Source organism: Ambystoma mexicanum, chromosome 10, assembly GCF_040938575.1.
Source record: "Ambystoma mexicanum isolate Mex_15411 chromosome 10, UKY_AmexF1_1, whole genome shotgun sequence".
In the NCBI taxonomy this organism is placed as follows: Eukaryota; Metazoa; Chordata; class Amphibia; order Caudata; family Ambystomatidae; genus Ambystoma; species Ambystoma mexicanum.
Window position 1 is genome coordinate 1,125,912,192 of NC_090932.1, and position 22,304 is coordinate 1,125,934,495.

Consider the following 22,304-nt stretch of genomic DNA (forward strand, 5'->3'; position numbering starts at 1 on the left):
AACACACTGGGCATGAACATTGTTAGTTTCGAATTCTAACAGCACTCATTCTGTGATTTTCTATAGGGGAATTCATTGATTTAACTTGCATTCAATGTGCTAAGGATCTACACAGCTTCCCCCCTCTCCACAATTTATTGGAAAGGATTAAGGCGGGCTGCTCCCAACACAATGCCATTTCAACAGAGAGGGTGATTCTCTATGGGGAGATAATTTGAATGAGATGTAATAAATTGTGCAAAGGGCCTACCCAGTTTCACCCTCCTTTACCCACTAATGGAAAGGAATAAAACGCAGATTGCTCCCCACGCAACTGCTGGCTTTAGGATCTACATACATGGGAGCTCTTTGTTCTTTTCTCAGGGGGTCAGTCAGATTTTTAAGACCCCCTTTTAGTACGCAGCTCACACCAGGCCTCTACCATAGCAAGGTCCCTCCAGATTGGTCTCTCTCAGATAGGGCTCCCAGGTTTCCAAGCAAGGTTTACCCTGATGATCCTGGTGGCTCTCCCTGTCTCTCTGCTAGTTGTTCTTCACTAGAGTCCAGGAGTAGGCTATCTCCCAGAATAAAATGAAAAGGCCCTGTTCTGATGCAAACATGCCCTCTTATTGTGCTGGTGACACTCCAACATGGTCATAATTCCCAAAGCAAGGATTGGCTAGCTCTCTCCCTTCCACCATCCCCACCGCACACCATGACTGCTGAAAGGAACAGAAATTGAGAGGAGTATATAATGTAGGCCGAGGGAGGAGAAAAGATGCATCATTTCAAAATGACAGGGAGTTTTACATCTTGTGCTCTGAAAATCTATGAACATGACAACTACCTTAATCTTTCACATAACCACCTGAATATGTATATATATTTGACGTCTACATTTTATGGCGAGTCAGACCATACTAATTTTATTTCAGCACACCCTCCCTGGGAGGAGCTACAGTTTTTTGCGGTTTGCTACTGCGCTGAAATAGCGAAATATTTGACATTTCCCAATTCAAACCTTACTTTCATCATCTATCACCTTGCCAACTTTCCAATTTCTCAGATGCATGAAAATGGCAGAATCATACTTTTCCACATAAATGAATTTGTGTACATCACACAATTTAGTTTTTACGGGGTCCCAATGGGCCCTTTATCCTGTTTAATATTAGCCCGGGCTGAGCTCGGTGGGACACCTGTTGAATTTTTTTTTTAGGAAAACGTGTTCCATGTTAGTCAGTGGCAATCCATTACATGTGTCAGTAAGTTTCATTTTTCCTCCAACCTTTTCTTAAGTTTCTATTTCCCAATTCCACTTACAGGACATCTGGCTTTCAGACCATGGGATTCTGCACTCTTTGGATTCAAAGGTCTTGGTTTGGAGCTAATGCACCTTTTATGGGAAGGTCTGACCTTGAGGTCACTTCTGCTGGTTGTGTTATCTGTAAGTCCCATAATGTCAATCTGCTTCTTTGGCTATTTTAGCATTTAAATTGACAACCAGACATTTTTCTCCTGGGGTCCTTACCCAGAGGTCTTGACTTCAGATGTTCAAAGGGTCTTTGTTCCGAGCTAATGCACATTTTATGTGGAGGCCTGACGTTACGGTCAAATCTGCAGGCCATGTTATCAGCAACTAACTACAATTCAGATCTCTTTCTCTGTATATTTAAGCATTTAATTGAAACCAGCCCTGCATTCCTTGTATGCATCAACCAAAGGGCTGTGAGGTCAGGATCCATATACCCTATTCAGCTCACAGTTCAGTGGGGGATTTCAGTTCAAAGAGAAAAACAAGTTTCCTTTTACTAATCTGAAAGGCTAGCATATTACATTTAGCCACCATGTACATGTAACTTTCAATACTGCACCAGGGCCTGTTGTTCACAATATACCTTATTCTGTATGCTATATTAGGACAGGGGTTCATGAAACAATTTCCTGCATACAAAATAGGCCATTGTTAGCACAGGAATTCAGTGTTCATTTATGAAAAACAAAATAGGCCTTTCTCTTACAAATGTCATTTTGATGTGCTGAAATCATGTCTCTTATTACTGGATAAAATCAGTCTGCCATTCGACCTTACTTCTGAATTGAAAAGTCATTATTCCTCCTTTTTTTTTAGCTTCCAAATGCACAGTATTTCAGTGTATTTGTTCTCTCCATGTTTACTGTTACAGCTTTGAATCTGCCAAAATGGGCATTTACACGAAGTCAGCATCGGAAGTTCCCCATGTCTTTTAGAACCCATTTGACACAGTTAATAATATTCCAGTTCTAAGTTGCACTTTCTTCCGCTGAGTGCCTGTACATTGTAACAGAATGGAGGGAGGTCCATTTCCGCTCATTCACTAGACCTCATGTCGAAATCACTCTTTTGTACTGGCTTTTATATTTCAATGGAACTCCACACTGAGCCAGATTCACTCTCACAATGGGGCCTAGTATGGCCTTTCCATCTCTGCCGCTCTGGGGCTGTCTTTTTACCCCATATGTCTAAATTGAATACAATACACCAGATGAGGCCTCCACAATGCAACAATACTCCGGATGAGTTAGCTGTGGACATGTGTATGGGGCGGCCCTTATGTGCTGCACAGGAGAGATGGTTGTGCGGTCGCACAGTGGGTTAATGAGGTCTTACCATGTGGTAAAGTTGCGGCAATTTAATTGGGGCGATGATGCTGGGATTCAGTTGAATCAGTGGTGATATACCACCCTGTCTTGGAAATGAATGCAAGACGTGAACATTAATGTCGGTATCGTTATGCTGCAGTGGCCGGACGCGGTAGTCAGGTCGCCCTGGAGTCAAGTGAGCCCTGTGAGGGTTGGGTAGGTGCAGTGTTTGCGCCTCTCAGAGCTCTAGGCATGAGAGCTGGAGGGAGTAGTATGAGTGCCGCTGCTATATGGTGGTCGCTTAGGACTGGAAAATGATTCCATTGGTGTAGCTGGTGTTGTTAAATATGTCCGATAAGGGGATGTAGTCAGGACAGGTGAAGTGGTTAACTATATGCGGTCCATGGTGGTCTTGAAGCTGTGACCCAGGTTGGTAGATTGACCCTGTGGTCGGAGAATGTCATGTGTGAGGTGTTGCTCTGGAAGTAAGTGTGCAAGTGTGGGCAAGTGTGCAAGTGTAGGTGGGGTCGCTATTGCCGAGTGAAGTCCGCTTCTGTAGTTATATTAGGAATTGGAATGTGGGGCATGTTTGTGCTGGGTGGGTCGTTATGTACGATCACTAACAACTTAAGTGAGCCAGAGGCTCTGGTGTATGGAGTTGAGAGGGTGGCCAACATAGGTAAGTTGGACAGGATATCCTTGGTGGGAAAGATGTCTGATATGAATGCAGGAATGTTGTTAATGGTATTGCTCTTTGGAGTTTGGAGCAGCACGTTAGGGTCTGCCGATGAGCTGTCTTGTAGTAGAGTAAGGGGAGATGAGGGCACCCGATTAAGGCAGGCCGTGGTAGCCAACAGTGATGGTTTCCCAGCCAATGCAGCAGAACTGTGAGTGTTTATGGGCTGGGCTGCGCTGCTGTTTAGCGTGGTAGGTATCTGTAGGTGGCTCCGGCCTTGGGGCCAGGGTGAAGGGAAACTTACTTGTGAGGCCGTCAATTGCCTTCTGGAAAAGTTGAGCAGTCACAGCAATCTTTTGATACTGGCCGCCATGTTTGACCATGACTATATAAGCGGGGACGTCAATGTGATGACATGTCGTGAACATATGATCGTAGGTATGTATTTGATTGCGTTGGCCTTGCTGGAGGTACAAATTCAAGCAGTCATATGGCGTGAATTCCTGGAATAGTTGTGAAGTGGTTTCATATTTGGTGTATAAAATAAAAGGGACTCATTTTGATTATAATGACATTGGCCCAGTTCGAGGCACTGATGGTCATGCAAATACAACTTTATGTTATGTTATGTTATTTTGCATTTATATAGCGCCTTATATACCATTGGTATGGTCTGAAGGCGCTGGTAGGTTGAACGCCCTTGGAACGAAGTTCAGGTCAGTAGAGAGAGTAGAGAGAGTACAAAAAGTGCGTGTGCGCACCAGGTATGTGTGCAGCTGGTGCGGAATTCAAGTGGTAGCTGCTTCTTAGCGGTAGGTGTGATGGTTGGGAGATCAGGAGTATGTGTTCGCTCTGGCCGGCTTTATCCAGGACGAGTGTGGCTGTGTTAGGCCTGAGGAGAACGCCTGGCTGGGGGTTGTGAAACCAGCAATGTTTACTTAGAGTGATGGGGAGTGAGCGGTAGATGTTGATATGAGAACAGTTATACCGAATGGTGTCATAGTATCTCTGTGTTTTAGTTGAGTGGTGGTGTAAAGGAGAGAGTAAGCGTGGGGTGTGGTATGATGTATGTTGCTTCAGGTGTTCCCTGTATTCCAAAGCCTGTTATGGACGTCACGCAATTCCTGCGGACAGGTCCGTTCTATGCATATTTGTTTGTTTCAGGCGTTCAAGATTGTCCTACACATTCATGTCTGCTCGACATATTCACGTACTCTGGTTCACTTTGCATGCTCAAGCCTATCCTTTAATCTCCAGTGTGCTTCACGCATGCTCTCATGTGTTCCATATGCTCCGTTCGGCATACTCATCCGCTCTATAAATCAATCCTGCCCCATGCATTCATCCGCTCCACACACTCATCTGCTTCGTACATTTATCCGCTTCACAGACTCATCGGCAGCACATATATTCATCTGCTCCATATACACTCATTTGTTCCATACAGACTCATCCGTTCTACACATTCGTCCGCTCCCCATACACTCGTCCGCTTCACACATTTGTGCAGTTCACGCGTTCATCCGCTCCACACATTCGTCCAGTCCGCACATTCGTCGAGTCCACACACTCGTCCAGTCTACACACTCGTCCAGTCTACACCCTCGTCCAGTTTACACCCTCGTCCAGTCTACGCGCTCGTCCAGTCTACACACTCGTCCGATCTACGCACTCGACTAGTCTACACACTGGTCCAGTCTACACACTCGTCCAGTCCGCAACACTCATCAGCACAGCCTACTACTCGTCCGCTTGACAATACTATTTGTCTGCTCTGCGTGTCCATCCGTCCCTCACACTCATCCGCTCTATGTATTTGTCCCCTCCACACATTCCTCTGTTCCACACACTCATCCACACTAAACCTATGGGGCATATACCTGGTCACTCTAATTGAGAAAGAATCTCTTTAAAACGTTTCAATCAATTCAGAAAATATAGCCTCTTTTCAATCAAACTTTCAGAAAACATAAAAAACACATACTCCGTAAATGTCGTTTAGTAGGTAATTGTATTCATCATTCCTACAATATTCTTGCTCATCTGAATTTCACGATTTCATCAAATACAAAGATACTTCATCAAACAAGAGCAGAAAATTCTTAACCACAATCAATATTTGTTAGAAAAAAGCTTTTTTTGTTCAGCAAATTTGCCGAATTTGTAAATTTCTAAGGTAAGTTTCAATTTAACAAAAGGGGTTTTGTTTCCCCACACAATCACAATCACATGATGTTTGTCCACTACGCATTTCGGAGTTATCTTCACCCCTTCTTCAGGTGTTGATGTGTTGTTTTTAACAATTTCTCTGTACCCTAAAAGTAAATTTAACAAAAATCAGAGATTTGTACCAATATTGCCTCTATGGTCCAGCGAGCACCAGTATCCCATGAATGAATTTTAAGCTAATTTCACTGACCTTGGAAATATCCAGGGTCTCTATAGTCAATTCTGACTGCCGTGTCACTTCCTGATTAATCTTCCAATGGTCTGGCCTTGGGAATGGTAGTAATGTATTGATACAGGGATGGTGGAGGCAAGGACTCCGTGGGTGTGTTTGCTCGGCCCGCTTTTGAGTGGGATGGGAAGTGGACGGTGGGCTGTGCAAGCCTGTCCATGGAACGGGAGTCCACATATTGGTGTTGAAGTTGAGCCGGTGTCTCAAGGAACCAGGAACCAACGCGGTTGACTACCACGGCCTGCCTTCATCGGGCACCCTCATCTCCCCTTACTCTATTACAAGGCAGCTCCTCAACAGACCATAATGTGCTGCTCCAAACCCCACAGTGCAAAACCATTAAGAACACTCCCGCGTTCATATCAGATATCTTGCCCACTGAGGATATCCTGTCCAACTTACCTATGTTGGCAACCCTCTCAACTCCATACACCACAGTCACTGGCTCACTTTAGAGATAGTGATCGTACATAACGACCCACCCGGCACAAACATGCCCCACATTCCATTTCATTCCACTCAGCAATAGCGACCCCACCTACATTTGCTCACTGGCCCACCCCCGCACACTTATTTCCACAGCCACACCTCACACACAGCATTCTCCAACCACAGGATCCAACTACCCACCTGGGGAGATATCTTCAAGACCACCAGAGACCACATTTGGTTTTGTTTCTTGCATTCATTCCCAAGACAGGGTGGTATTTCACCACTGATTCAACTGAATCCCAGCATCATCGCCCCCACCAATGTGCCACAACTTTACCACACGGTAAGACCTCATAACCACCCATGCGACTTCATGATCATCTCACCCATATGGCACATAAGGGCCGTCCTGTACACATGTCCACAGCTAATTAACACTAATTCATATCCTTCTCTTTTTCTCCCACCTTTTTCCATGGTGCACGTTCTCTGTGCATATCAATGTCTTATAAATACTCAACATAGGTCCAACGCATGAATATGCCTAACATTTAATACCACTCAGACATCAAAATGACTAATGTACCATATTATTTTTTTGGTCAATATGTGCTAATGTCCATCCAACCCACATGACGCACCACACCTCTGGTGTCTCCAAAACGTACCTTGGGTTTCAGTATTCTGGTGCAATCATAATGTATATCTATGTTGTAACTTTGCACAATGCGCTCAGAGCCTTGAAAAACACCCACGAGGGTCGAAACACGTGTTGACAAAATGTGTTATTAAAACCACCCCATGACCAAACTCTTCCGAATAGATTGAGTCCTTGCGAACGGATAGAAGTACTCATTATTTTAAAAACAAAATGACAGACTCAGCCCCTAGGTGCCCAGGGTTCTAACCAGTATCTGAGTATCCCCAATTCGAGAGGGAAGGACGCTGTCTCCTTAGAACCCCTGCACTGGCAGCAGGGTCCGGCGCCCAATTCAGCTGATCCGCAGTGTTCTGTATATTCTAGTGCCCTTCCTTCACTTCCCAGTACTCTGGATGAGGTCTTACTCGTGATGTCTACAGGGGTAACACAACCTCCCATTTTGGGGGGGTGGGGGGTGATTCCTCCACGCAGGCAACACTTATTACTCCCCTGCCATTGTTGCACTGCTTCCCCCACTTGGAGCTCCCGCAATATGATGTTTCCATGGTGACCCCCCACCCTCTTATACCTTGAAATGTGTGTGCAACTCTCCTGCATATCAGCCCTGTGCGGCAACACATCAGTCACCCCAATGTCCTAGTGTGAACCCCATTGGATCTTGTAATCCACTCTTTTTCTGCACTCCCTTTTCCCTTGGATATGCCTGAAGGTCCCCACTACCACGGGGGGGGGGGCAGTGTGGCAGGGTGCTGCAGAGAGGAAGATGGAGACATGGACCCACAAAAAGAGGGGGCAAGTAGGAGGGTGAAGAGAGTAGAAACTGGGACAAATAACAGTGCCAGGTGCCCAGAAACCTGGGGAAAGCAACCTTTGCAGGTTTGAAAACCAGCATGGCAGAATCAGCCCTTAAAACGCCGGAGATTGTAAATTGAGTACAACTCAATGGGGTAGTAAGAAACCGCTATCATTACAGCACTTAGAAGCAGGAGGCGTCTGGCATAAAGCGCTACATGCAAATCAGATACTATTATAATTACTGGTTGTAACTGTTCTCTGCAAATTGAGGAGTGCCCAGGGCCCAGCTATTGGTGAGATGTGTAGCAAATGCAGCATTTGACATCGGCTAAACCTACGAACTGCATAAGGCTTTCTCAACAGGGCTAACTGGCTAACTTTGGTGTTTCCAGAGGGGGAGAAAATCACTAGAGATCCTAACGAGGCTCTTAAATGGTTAAAGGCTCGGGAGACTGGATTGATGGAAAATTAATTTTTACAGATGTTTTTTTTTTTTTTTTTTTTTTTTTTTTTTTTACCAAATGTAGGTGTGTTGGTTTGAACGAAATAATTTATATCATTTCAATTTTTACTTTTGGCATTGAAAAACATTGAGAAGAAATGGCGTCGGTTCAATAATTCAGTTAAACGTTTTTTTTTTTCGATTGATGCATCCCTTGCCGCTCTCAACGTTCTTACCGTCATGTTCAGGCCAGGTTGTGATGTCCGGAAGGGGTTAGAAGAAAGGACCATGCATTGCCGGCTCGGTCATGTGCTCCAGTCAGCTGACCGGTGGCAGGATCATTGGGGAGTGGAGTTGGTCACGTATCATCGATACGGAGCTGGGAGTTGCACTCGGTTACGGCAGGTGAGAGGGTGCCCCGATCTCTGCTCTGTCCCTATTAAGTGCTCGCAACATGTGTAGCTGGCGGGTTGCTTTCTCCCCGGCTTCCGTGGGGATCGCTTTCAAACTGCTCCTCCTCCGCAGTTTCATACTTGCTGGCGCCGTCTTCGCATCGCAACTACCCGATGTAAGAGAGGAGGATTGTTAAACACCCGTGGGACGCCCAATGAACTAATCAACTGGCGGCGGGAGACTGCGGGGCTAGTCCCTTTGATCCCGTACGCTTCTATTCGTAAGATACTGCCTGTTTACACTGGGGACATTAAAAGTAATTGCTTTAAAGGAGCATCAGAGTGCCTCATATAACGTTCTGAAGGGGAGCCAGCAGTTGTTTAACTGCCTCTGAGGAACGCTCATATTCCTGAGCACAGCTGATGAACTGGAGTGCCCCCCTTTTTAACAGTAACATTTCTGCATACATGACACGGGATAGCTTTAGTGGTTGTTCACTGCCTGGCTTTCTTTTGTAGTGCCGGGCAGAGTGTGCTGGTGGATGTCAGCCTATCATTTCTTTGCAGGTATTACATGTGTTGTGGTTCAGTCCTCTCCCAAAGGTCAAATATATATGCGCACAGTATGCTTGGAGAACTGAACTTCCCTCATGTTTTGGCAGGATTAAAATGTGCAGTGTTTCATGAGATGATTTTACACTGCTGAGATCTGCAGCTTTCTTCCTTCCTGTTAGTTCACTAACGCATAATTGGGTTGTGAGATGACATATATGTACTCGATATGTTTAAAGACTCATTATTTGCCACTAACCAATAGACGGTTTTACATGTTATAATCACGAAATACTACAGCTGGTACGTGGAAGAAAAAAGGATTATACAATGGTTTTTCAATTCAATGTAACAGTGTGATCCTGCTTCAAGGGTTCACCTTTCTATAGTGTTTCACAGTTGGATTTGATATGCTGTTTTCGGGAATGGCAAGTTATATACAGGCTGGATGCTTGTGCAGGTGGGGTTGTGTGCATTTTGATATCTCTGCAGGATCTCGACATATGGGGTTTGCACGTGTGGAGTGGCGGAGTGGGCGGTGTTGGGCGTCTTGACAGTACTACGAAGGGCTCAGGGACTGCCCTATTAGGGTGTGATGTTATTGGGGACATTGCATTTTCTCCTGGGCAGCGTCCTTGACTCTACTTCCTCCCTAGATGGTCCTCTGTGCTTTACGGGGGGACAGCTTGTCATGGCCTTCACAGAACAAATGGCGGGAGATGCGAGGTTTAGTGGTGCCGGTGGGGGGCTGCGGGGGGGGATGCTATTATGGAATGGGGTGGCTTAATGGGAGTTCAAGTTATTTGGAGAGGTGTCCAGGATGTTGGACTACTTGGTATGTGTATAGGAGTTTTTTCTGGTTTGCTGTTCTTGGTGTTTTGCATCTGTTTTTGGGGGGTTGGGTTGGGGTTCAGGGTCAATATCATAAATCAGGATCTGTTGTCAAGATTGGATAGTGTGGGGGTGGATTTTCTGGTCTGGAGGATGGGGGATCAATTAAGAGTTATTTCATGGAATGTGAACGGACTGAATAATGTGCAGAAGAGACGGAAAGTGATGTCCTATTTGAATGATATGAATGGGGACATTTATTTACTTCAGGAGACTCACCTTCTTAAGGAAGATTTGGATGGTTTGAGGAAGGGCTGGGTAGGGAGAGTATACGGTTCTTCTTTTGATTCAAGGTCCAGGGGTGTGGTGATTTTAATAAGGAAAAATGCCCCGATTAAGGTACTAAGAGTAATAGGTGACAAGGGTGGTAGGATGATTGCCATTCTGACGAACATTCAGGGCAAGGTGGTTTCATTCTGCAACATTTATGCGCCAACCGTGGATGATGGTTCTTTCTTCAGGGAGGTTGCACAAACAGTTCAGGATCTAGGGACTAGTAACGTAATCCTGGGCGGGGATTTCAATACGGTTGTTGACAATACCTTGGACAGGAGCAATAACAGATTCTGCAGGAGAACTGATGTACAAACTAAGGCACTATTGGATTTAATGGTGGAGCATGATCTGAAGGACAGCTGGAGGATGAACAATCCGCTGGTAAGGGAATACAGTTTCTACTCAGGAGCGCATGCGACTTATTCAAGGATTGACATGGTTTTGATGTCAGGAGGTATGCTACAGAGTTATAAGTCGAGTAGTATTGGTAATATTGTGTTGACGGATCACGCACATGTGGTTCTTGATTTGAGATGGGATTTTTCAATGGACAGACAATTTACGTGGAGACTGAATCCTATGTTGTTGGATAATGCTGATGAGATGGACAAACTTTCAACAGAAATAGATTATTTTGTGGAGGAAAATTGCAATGGTGAGGTGGAGCTGGGCACAGTTTGGGAGGCCTTCAAATGCACTGTACGGGGTATGTTTATTAATTTGGCGAGAGGCTTGAAAAAGAAATGGGACAATTCGCAGATGGAATTAGAGAATAAAATAAATGATTTATCACGGAAATTGATGGTGGATCCTTCACAGTTGTTTATACTTCCGGAGTTGAATCGTTTGAAAAGGGAATTGACTGTGTTGATTTCTGATAGAGTAGAGAAAAGGTATTTTCAACAAAAGTGCACTTATTTTGAACGGGGGGAGAGGTGTGATCGTTGGCTAGCTTACAGAATGAGGTTGAGAGAGTCGGAGCGCTCAATCACATCGATTACGGACTCTGGTGGAATGACTACTTTTGATCCGTTGAGAATAAATGAGGTGTTCATGAAGTTTTGTGAGAATTTGTATAGAAATAAGACATACACTGATGCAACCAATGTAGATTTTTTGGGGGCAATACCAGTCCCAGAAATTTCTGTAGAGGAGTCAACTTTGTTGGAAGAACCGGTAACTGTGGATGAGGTCAGGAATGCAATTTCTAAGTTAAATGTAGGCAGGTCTCCGGGCCCTGATGGACTGCCGGTGGAGTTTTATAGATGGTTGCCTAATTCTGCATTGGAACTGTTAAAGGATATGTATGTGACTTCTAAGGCTCGGGGACTGCTTCCAGATACGACTAGACATGCAACGATTTCGGTATTTCTAAAGAAGGGCAAAGACGAAACTTTGGCGTCCAGTTACAGACCTATAAGTTTAATTAATGTGGACAACAAAATCCTAGCCAAGGTTCTGGCATTAAGGCTGGAAAATCTTCTACCGAAATTGATAGATCAGAATCAGTCGGGTTTTATTAAGGGTAGGACGACGTCCAGCAATATGAGGACTTTACTGTGTACCATCGCTAGAGCGTCAGAACTTTCAGAAGACTCGGCGGTTCTCTCATTGGATGCCGAAAAAGCATTCGATAGGGTCAATTGGCAATTTATGTTTAGTGTTCTGGAAAAAATGGGTTTTGGTCATCATTTTTGTTCTTGGGTCAGACTATTATATACCAAGCCCACGGCGGATGTCAAAACTAATGGTTGGAGGTCCCAATTTTTTGATTTGGAACGTGGAACGAGACAAGGATGTCCGTTGTCTCCTCTTTTGTTTGTACTCAGTGTTGAACCTTTGGCCATTAAGCTGAGGACGGAGGAGGGCCTGCAGGGTATTGATGGTGGGGGGTTGAAACAAAAAGCTTGGCTATATGCTGATGACTTGCTATTGGTCCTTAGGAATCTTGCTGAATCATTGCCTGTGCTTATGGATATTCTGGGGGTCTTTCATCGGTGCTCTGGGTACAAGATTAATTGGGCGAAATCGGAAGTTCTACCCCTTGTCCCACTATGTGACAAACAGTTGGTTACTGGGTTGGGCTTCAAGTGGTGTGCTGAGAGGTTAATGTACCTGGGTGTTTGGATTTTGCCAACAATTGCAGATTTTGTGAGAGTGAATATGAATGTGGTCTGTGCTGCTTTCAAATCAGATCTAGATAGATGGTCCTTGCTTCATCTTTCCCTTTGGGGGAAGGTGAATGCTTTAAAGATGGTGTCAACTCCCAGAGTGAACTATGTTTTAAGTATGGTTCCATTGGAAATTGAGAAAAGGTATTGGCGGGAACTGGATAGACTTATGCAGGGTTTCTTGTGGGATCATAAACCTCCGCGCCTGAGGATAAGTAAACTACAATTGCCCTTGTCGAAAGGCGGGCTAGGGGTGCCGGACTTCAGGGCATATCATCTGGCCTTCATGGCCCGTACCTTATTTGCATGTATTAAATCGGATGGTACGGATTGGTTTGGTGCGGAATCTAGCCAGGTGAGTCCGTTGTCACCCCGGGCTTTATTAACGAGTCAGCCATGCAGACGGAGGTTGGAGAATCCGTTGACTAAGAGTCTACGGACTTCGTGGTTGACTTTGAATGAGTGTTTGGGTTTCGATGCATTGAGAGACCCGAATGCTTCACTTTGGCTGAATCCAAGTGTTACATATGAAGGGAAAGTTATATTCTGGCATGAATGGTTCCTTGCTGGGGTTCAGTGGATTGGGGACCTTTTTAATGGTATGACATGGATGACTGCCAGAGAAGTCAAGTTGAAGTTTGATATCCCTACCTTTTGTATGGCGGACTATCGGAAGATCCGGAGAGCAGTAGGAGATGTAGATATGGAGAAAGGAGTCAATTTGGATTTGCTTGGTTGGATACCTGGGGTGAGTGGTTGTGGCTTGGTCAGCTATGTGTATAAACAAATTATGTCCAACTACAAGATAAATGATGCTGTGAGACAAGATTGGAACCAAAGGATTGGTGAGGACATTGCGGAAGAGCATTGGTCTCGAATCTGTGAGAATGTGAAACTGTGTTCTTTGAGTCTGGTTGAAAGATCGCGGCAGATTAAGATTCTACATGGAACTTATTGGACACCGGAGCGTTTGATGGAAAGAGGAATGAGTGATAACTCTGATTGTTGGGCGTGTGTTCAGGAGAGGGGCACCTTTGAACATATGTTGTGGGAATGTCCAAGAGTGAGGGGTATGTGGTTCGAATTTGATCAGATTTGTGAGAGAGTTCTCGAAGAGAGAATCCACTTAGATTTTAAGACCATTGTGCTGGGCAGCACTGATGTGCTGGAAGATTTGAGCACCTCCCAGAGAAAGTGGATCTTTCGGGGAGCAATGGTGGGAAAGAAATTGATATTGAGAAACTGGAAAACATCTACTCCTGTTACAATTGAAATGTGGATTGCAGAGATGCATATTTTGGCTGATATCGAAAGAGTGCTATACCTGAGGGAGAAAAAGAGTGCATTGTTCAATAAGATATGGAATAAATTTCTCTTATTGTATTAGGCCTGATTTTAGATCTGATTTGACTCTGGGGGGTTTGTATATAGTGGAATATGTAGATTAGTGAATGTAGGTTTTTGTTGTAATCATCTAATATGTTTTTGTTCATCTTATTGTAATTTTGAAAATTAAAATAAAAATTTCAAAAAAAAAAAAAAAAACGAACTGCATAAGGCACTGAGCCATTGAAGTGGCCCGCCTGGGCGTGGACAACTGCGCCATGCCGTCCCGGTAGGGGCTAGGGCCCTTCTGGCACTGCTTTACTGTCTTTTAGGCCAGTCCAACTCTGGCAGCGAATGAAAGGAGGCAGCCCCGTAGGGGACATGGCGAGCCGCTGCGCTTGGCTGCAAGGTCGGGGCTACAGGGGGCGCTAGCTGCCGCCGAAGCACACACACGTGCAAGTCCGCCCCCTACTCGACTGGTAATGTTGGGGGACGTGGGAGAGAATGAGGGAAATAAATACAGGCAGGGGACAGCAATGGGGTATTGGGGCGAAGGGGGAGGGGCTGCAGGAAGAGGGTGAAAGATGCAAAAGGATAGATGGAGGGCGCTGTAAACAGAGTGAACGCCGCAAGGAGCACGTGAGGTGAAGAATAGGAAAAGATCAACAGGAAGGACGTGAGGAAGGGGGGGAGAAGGGAATGTGGGGGGGATTGGGAAAAAGACTAGAAAGGGGTGTAAGAGGGGGTATTGGAGAGGGTGGAAGGACGGTGCGTAAGAGGGAAAAGGTACGGACGGGGTCGGGAGGGTTACAAAGAGAAAGAGAGGGATTGAGGTGAAGAAATAAAGGGAGAAATAAAGAAATAGTTAATAAAAGAAAGGAGTGGCCAATAAAAGGGGTTCGAATGTGCAAGAGAGGAGGAAGCAACAGAGAGAAAGAATGATGGGAAATTAAAAGAGTACGAGGGGCAAAAAAAGAAGAATACACGGGGGAGGGAGAAGGGGGGAAGAGATAAAGGTGGGGGAGAAAGAAAGAGGGAGAAGAAATGGGGAGCCAGGGAGAAGAAGGGCTGGTAGGAGAGGCAAGACAGGGCGAAACATTGGGGGGAAAGAGGACACAAGCGGAAGAAGATTACAGGGGGAGAGTGGAGAGCCAGAATGAGAAAGGGGGGAAGTTTATGAAACAGGAGGGGGGGGGGCAGAAAACGCGTCAGAAAGAGGGGCAACGGGAGGCGAAAAAGGTAATAGGTGAGAAATGGAAGGAAAATTAACAGTGGCACGAGAGGCGAGAAGGGTGGGGGGATTTAGGAGGAGAGGGGGTGGACGGGGATCTTATATACAGAGGAGAGAGCGGTGCACTGCAGAGAACGAAAAGGAAGCGATGAGCAGGGAAGGGGGGGCACAGAGAGAAACTTCTGGGGGACTGGCAGCGACTGCAGAGCGCAGAGAAGCGAGGTAGAGAGAGAGAGGCGCCGGGAGGCACTGCGCCGGGTCTCGCACCCCGCCTGCTGAGGGGAGGGGGGGCGGCGTGCAGCGGGGGGGAGCAGCCCTCAGCTGTGGCCAGCTGATAGCCTAATCTCTGCTCTGAGAGCACCTTGGACCCTCTTGTCTGTGCGCCACATTCGGCCAGTGAGGAGCCGGACCTGAGGCGGCGCACGCACGGACCCGGGGAGCCCCAGGGGGAGGCGAAGGAGAGCCCTTTATAAAGGGGCCCGACTGAGCCGCCGCCACCAGGATCCCCGATCCACTCAGCGACTTCCAGGAGCCGGAGGTGGTGAGGGCAGGAGCCCGCCGTCAGGACAGCACTGGGAACCTTGGGCGAGCAGCCGGTTAAGATGGGCAGCATCGCCTGGGAGCCAATGGCGGGGCCCGAGAACGGGCCCCTGCAGGAGCTGCCTGTGAAAGAGCTGAGCCAGGGCGAGCACCGAGCCGTCAAGAGGGACTACCACCACCGGTAAGCACCACATGGCCAACCCACGCCACGCCGTACCCCCACAGTCGCCACCGGTGCCCACATACCAGCCCAACCACTCTCACCTACAGGGGCGCAGGTAGAGTCAACATTTTGGGATGACGGGACGGCAGTTTTTAAAGATATACGTGTGGCCAGAAATAACCCACTGTTCTTTTGGACCTGATCACCAGGGCCGGCCCTAGGATTTTCGGGGCTCTGGGTGGCAAAAGATGTGTGGGTCCCCATAATTTGCATAAATAGTGACATCAGAGATATCACAGAATGAGTGTTTAATACGAAAAGCTATCATTGGAAGTTAAATTAGAAACAGTTTGACATGTGCAAGGTAGTGGGCGCTGTGGCGTCCAGTTTATTAACGGTAAATATTGATATTTACCTGGGAGGCAATAGCAGGAGTGGGGCATTTTTTTAAAGTAGCAGTTAGCTGAATACCTTGTACAGACTTTTCATTTTGGCAGGTGAGGCATTGTGTGATAAAAGGATTTGGCCTGGAGCACACACTTTGGTTTAGGGAGCAGCCGGGATTTTAGACCAGGACTTTAGACCAATCTGCAATTCAGGAACTTGGACACATCTCTTCCCAGATGCAATTGGTAGACATACTGTTTGCAAAAGGTCTTTTTGAAACTTTGGTTTGAGAACACTATTTGTGGAAGGCATTGCAAAAATACGGTGATTGTGTTTTGCTAACTGAAACAAACTGCTGTTCTTGCAGAAGTTTCACGACTGCCTTCATTTTTATTGTGGGTATATTTGAACAATACTAGCACCTAGATGCCTGCGGGCTTAGTACGCTTTACAAATGTAAATATAAATGCAAAATAAATCAATATTGTCCAAATTAGCAATATGCTTATATTTCAGAAGCTACAGATAACAATTATTTTAACAAAAAAAATAGCAAATAATAACCACGTTTATCAAGTGCTGCTCACTACAAAATGAGAAGTGAGCCTAGTTAATGTACCCCCTGAGCCTTGATTGGAGGGGGTGAGCAGGTCAAAACTATTTGCTGGTGTAGAATAGCAGCGGATCCTACAGCAGAAAGTTGCAAAGGCAACTGAGCAGGTTGGGACACTGTAGCTGAGATGTTATACGTTTAGACTTTCCTGTAAATCATATGTCTTCTTTCCTATTCCTGCAGCAGCATGTGCTGTAAAATGTGGCGTTTTGACATGGGGATGAGTACGGCTCCCGCGCTTCACTCCGTGTGGGAGTATTTGCCCTCATAGCGAAAATCAAAAGCTGGCACCCAATAATATATGAACATTAAGTCAACATATCTTAAAGTGAAAGATACACATTTAGTTCAATTGACCTTTCCCCTTAGAAGACGGTGCACTAGACAAAAGAGCATTGGCCTTTCATTAAAAGTCACCAACAACAGAAAAATAACCTGAGAGAGGAAACTTTCCAATTAATATGCTGGCAAAGGAAAAAAGGTGCTCACCTTTTAAACCCAGCAATATGAAGTGAAATATTCACTGGAGAGGTTTTTGTTGAATACGAGCTTGTGCTTTGATGCTAAGTTTATGTGTCTGCACTGGAAACATTAGAACCTGGGTGAAATTCTGGTAACCAAGTGCTTGAGCAAGCTTGCTAACCTCAAAAACACCCAAGGGAATTGCATCTGCCCTCTGAGAATTTTACACTGTCCACCCACATGTATCCTTTACTGGTGCCCTCAATAGCAGCGCACAGCCACAATCAGGGAAACATAACGGCGCCAGTCTCCAGGATTGCAACCTCTTGTGCCACATCCTGGGAACATATTCAGGACTCGCTTGCCCTCTCATGATTCCTCCTCAACCCCACATCTGCCTTTCAACAATACTCTGCTTTATAAAGATATCTTGAAAAGTATGCATGCGATAGTAAGGTACCCACTCAAATATAGAAATCCTGAAAGAAACATGTTAAGCAAAAAGTGAACACTTGTGGCATTATTCCCCACCTTGACTGGCAGACTACAAATACTAGAATGCAATTCAGCAAAAGGCAAAACAAAAGGCAAAACAATTGCCTTTTTATTTTCAAGACAAATAACACCATGTAATGTGTGAAAAGGTGACCTGTTTGTGTTTAAGTGGTTGACACATGCAGGCTTTATATATGATGTGATGAAAAAATCTACCAAACATGACCGCTTTGAGCTAGAGAAGAACGTAGATTTAGGCAGCTAACTAATGCTTTGTGTGTGCTTTCAGAATAAAAAAGCCTATTTACATTTCTTAACACAGAAACCTTACAAGCATATCCTCCAGTACAATGCTCTCTTAAATGGGCCATCACTTGTGAATCGCCCCCACTTTAAATGCTCTGCTTGAAGAAAGAAAGTGATAAGTAGTCATTAGGGGCCTGCGGCAACTACTGGGCCACTGGGAATAGGTGCTGGTCTCTGAGGGCCACAGGAGTTCGGGAGCAACACTGTGGTCTCACGCCCCCTTAAAACAATATTATTGGTTTAATTGGTGCCTGTGGGGCCCCCACTGACAGCTTCTAACAGTCCAGCCCTGGGCCACCACACAGACTGCCCATGCCTCTCACCCCTTCCTCTGAGCCGAGGCGGATGAATAGCTATTGCAGCTTCCTTCGGCCCAACAGATGCATCTTTCACCCCCTATGTGGAGGCTATTTAGTTTCACAAAGACACTAATCATTGGAGGCGAGGGCCATCTAAGAGCTGAGCCCAGCAGTTACGCCTTTAGCTTCATCATAGGGCAGTGGTCTTCAACCATTTTCATGCCAAGACCCCCCTGAAGAAACATTTTAGTCTTTCTCTATACCTCGTTATCTCTTCTTCTCTCCCTCTTTCCCGTCCACTCTACCTCACCTTTCTCTCTCCTCTCCACTCATTGAGTCTCTTGCTTCTCTCACACTCAGTGGCAGATCCAGGTTTTTTAAAGGGTCTTGCGACATTTAAAGATCGGACCTCAGGGACTAGGGTGGGTGGAAGAAACCAGTGGATAAGATGAAGGGGCAAATATTTGATAAACAAAATGGTGTACTGTGTTGGGGTGGACTGCACCATCTGGCTGTAGGATAGAGGTTGAGAGTCTGAATAGTTTGGGCGGTATGTTCATTTTGTGGGCAGCTTGAATCTACAGTTTCAAAACACAAGAAGAGAGTTTTAGTCTCACCTTCATTTCTGCTATGGCATTTGTATTCTTTTCTTCTGGAAGGGGACCTGCAACCACCTTTTTTGCTGAACACGTTTCTACAAGGATTTATACATATGCCATATTTGTTTATTTTGTAATATGGGCACTTTTCAAGTCATCTCCTTAAATAAGATTATTTTAGCCTGTGGAAGCCAAACATGAAGACATATTTATAACATCTAGAGCTGAGAAGATGTGTGGTTGAGTGCCTAAAATGCAGACTGGCCTCAAATCCCGGCTTCACCACTTAACCAAAGTGTTTGATCCTGGGCAAATCATTACCTGTGAAAGTTGGGAGTTCCAAAAAAGACAGCTTTAATCGTGGTTGTATTGGTCTATACAACTGTTGCTCTTTTGAAATAATAATAGTGACTATTTTTATATTTCATAACAATTATTTGTCTCTTGGACTGGATTTCCTCCCAGTGATTTCATGATCTGTGATGCCACTTATTGTGAAAGCATAATCAAATTATGTGGCATTCACATCTTATGCTGCACATGCCCATGTGCACAAATCCTAGAACCCGCCATGGTTCCCACCTTTTCTCTAATAAAACCAGAGGTGGGCAAGACAGGTGGTGAGGCAGTATGGCAGGTATAGGCTTTGTAATGTATGTATGCTCCGACACTATACATTAGCTGCTGCCATGCTGTCGGAGCCACGGGCTTGCCAGCTTATCAATTGATCCCTTGTACCTCAAAGTGGGAGGGCTTTAGCCTGACGCCGCCCATGCTCACCTACCCTTCAGACATGGAGAGCAAGTTGCAACCGAGCGATCAATAGGGGCGATCAACACCGTTAAGTTCCAGATCACAGACCCGAATCACACCTTACTCAGTACCCACCTGCACCATCTACCATGCACAGGAGTCACAGGGGGAGCGCCCAGCATCCAAGAAGGTCTGTGGCCACAGGGAAGGACCAGGTCACCCATTATTGACTCACACCACATCCCCCTTAGCCAATGGCCACCCACAGCATTTGCCATGCACAGGAGCCACAGGGTGAGGCGGAGCCTAGTGTCTGAGAAGGGCTGTGACCGCAGGGAAGGACCACATCACTAATTACCGACTCACATTAAACTTTACACACCCACAAACTCAAGTCAGCCATACCTCACATCACTGCGGGAGGCTGGTAAGGGCCACAGTATCATGGGCAAGGACATAGACAGCGTTGTACACCTACATCACCTTCACTGGGGGCTACACCACACACCCACATACATCTAATTCTTTTAATTTGTTTTTTTGTGACAAAATTAAAGGCATTCAGGTAAAAGTTGCCTTAAGTAGGCAATTAAAGCCAGGGCAAGATTTAATACAGGAGGAACTGACCGTTGGGCGGGAGGAGGACTCCCCCCACAGCATTGCAGTCTTCATTTTTAATCCAGTTCCAGAAGACACTATTGTAGCTTTATTAAAAGCACTGAAACCTACCAATGGTGTCCTTTTGTATCTACCTGCATGGAGTGCAACTCGCCTGGCAGCAGACATTGCTCCCTTTATTACCCTTTTTGTCAACAAATCATTTGACCAAGGGTTCGTTCCACCTGATCTAAAGAAATCGGTTATTTCTCCTCCGAATCTGGCCCCCGAAAATCTACAGAATTATCACACAGTGGCAGGTTTGCCCTGGCTGGCAAACATTTTGGCGAACATTGTTACAAACCAACTGTAGGAGTCTGTAGAACATGAGTCCCCTTTGGACCCACCACAATCGGGATTCCGCCCAAAATTTGGGACAGAAACGGCTTTGGTGGCAGTGTGGGATAACCTATTACGGGTGGCAGACCAGCGGCAACTCTCACTGTGGGTAGTGTGAGACCTGTTAGCAGCGTTTGATACGGTGTACTATATCATTCTTTTCAAGCGGCGGGGGGACGTAGGGCAGGTCTCAGCTAAAGCCATCAGCTGGCTTGCCCCCTTTCGGGTAGAGCGCTGCCAACAGGTGTGGTTGGGAGGACTCTGTTATGCAGAATTGTGGGGTCCCTCAGGGATCCTCCTTGTCACCTTTACTATTCAACCTTTACCTACGGCCACTAATGAGCACGCTGTGGAGGCATAAGGTCTGTTCTCAGTCATATGCAGACGATACACAGGTCTTCATTGGATTGGATAATGTGTAGGAATCCTTTGTCAGGGTATCCGCCTGTCTGGATGAAATTAGTAGCTGCTTGTTGGCTAATTCCTTCCAATTAAATTCTAATAAGATGGAGATTGCCTTGTACGGACAAAAAACTCTCCTTAAAGATGGCAGATGTCCCCTGCCTCCGCTTTTGTTGGGCACCACACTCAAATATGCACCTAGTTAAAAAAAAACCTTGGTTGCATACGGCAGAACGATCTGGGCTGTGAAGGCCAAATTGGAGCTAAAGTGCAGGCCGTTTTTTTTTCTCTTTGCACCTACGCAGACAAGCTCTTCCTTTTATTCCTGCGAATTACCATGCGATAGTGGTGGGAGCATTGGTAAATTCACAGCTGGACTATTGCAATAGTCTTTTAGCCGGTGTTCCATCCAAACAAGCCCAGCGACTTCAAAAAGCGCAGGAGGAAGAATGGTGTTTGGAGTAAAAAAATACACACCCTATCCTGGGTTGCGGCGGTCTCTTCACTGGCTAGCGGTGGAAGACAGGATCAAGTTTACTATCCTGTGTTTTATATATAGAAGTCTTTATAATCTGGCACTGGCATATTTGACTGAAAAATTAAAATTCTACCAGCCAACACGGGCACTTCGATCTCAGGAAACGTCACTTTTGGTCATTCCACTCATCTTGTGCATATAAAGGTGATCAGAGATTCTCTGTGTTGGGGGCGCAGGAATGGAACTGTCTCCCATGGGAGATTAGGAGGCTGCATTCTTTTTTGAAGTTCCGTAAAGCAGAAAAAAACGTATTTGTTTAAATAAGCATTGGAACGGCTAGCTATATCTTCCCGAACTTGTCTTTCTATCAGGTCATTGATTATCCAAACGTGTTACATTGTTTGCCATCTGCGCCTAGATTCGTTTAAGTTCGTAAGGTTGCGCGTTATACATTTCTCAAATCAAATGTCAAATCATAGGTCACCCTCTCACATTGCCCGAGATTGCACACCCACATCACCATAACACACGACATGTGGGGAGCGGGGTAGCTTAAGAATCAAGCAGGACTCTCTCCACCACTCACCCAGATAACCCATTACATCACAAAACGGTTGGGCCTTTTTTTGTGGGCATGGGATCGGCATTTTCAAGACGCTGCCGTAGTGGTACTACCTGGCCATAAGATTTCAGCAGCTGGAAAATGGAGTTTGCACCTTGGCAAATTATGGCAGTGTCTGGTAAATGCGTATGCAATGCCTCTACATGAGCCGTAACTGTCATCAGGGTCAAACTGGCAAGGGGGAAAAGGGGCAATTGCCCCCCCAGTTTGGCTGGGCTGTTGCCCCAAGACATTGGAAAAAACGAAACCTTCAGAATCTAGCCTGCCACAAAGGAACCGAGTACT

The 22,304-nt window shown here is 45.7% G+C and overlaps 1 protein-coding gene across 2 annotated transcripts in view; it reads left to right on the forward strand.

Annotated features, from left to right (window-relative positions):
- The first annotated feature begins 8,348 nt into the window (after nucleotides 1–8,348).
- The window catches only part of LOC138492057 (cytosolic purine 5'-nucleotidase-like), a 270,570-nt gene continuing 256,614 nt past the window's right edge, over nucleotides 8,349–22,304 (forward strand). The window contains exon 1 of one of the 2 annotated variants that reach the window (XM_069619009.1): nucleotides 8,349–8,470. In XM_069619009.1, coding sequence (XP_069475110.1) covers nucleotides 8,373–8,470 — 98 coding nt within the window. In that variant the 5' untranslated portion in view covers nucleotides 8,349–8,372. Of the gene's footprint in view, nucleotides 8,471–15,291; nucleotides 15,626–22,304 lie in introns of those variants that run through there. The other variant, XM_069619008.1, reaches the window with a different exon arrangement.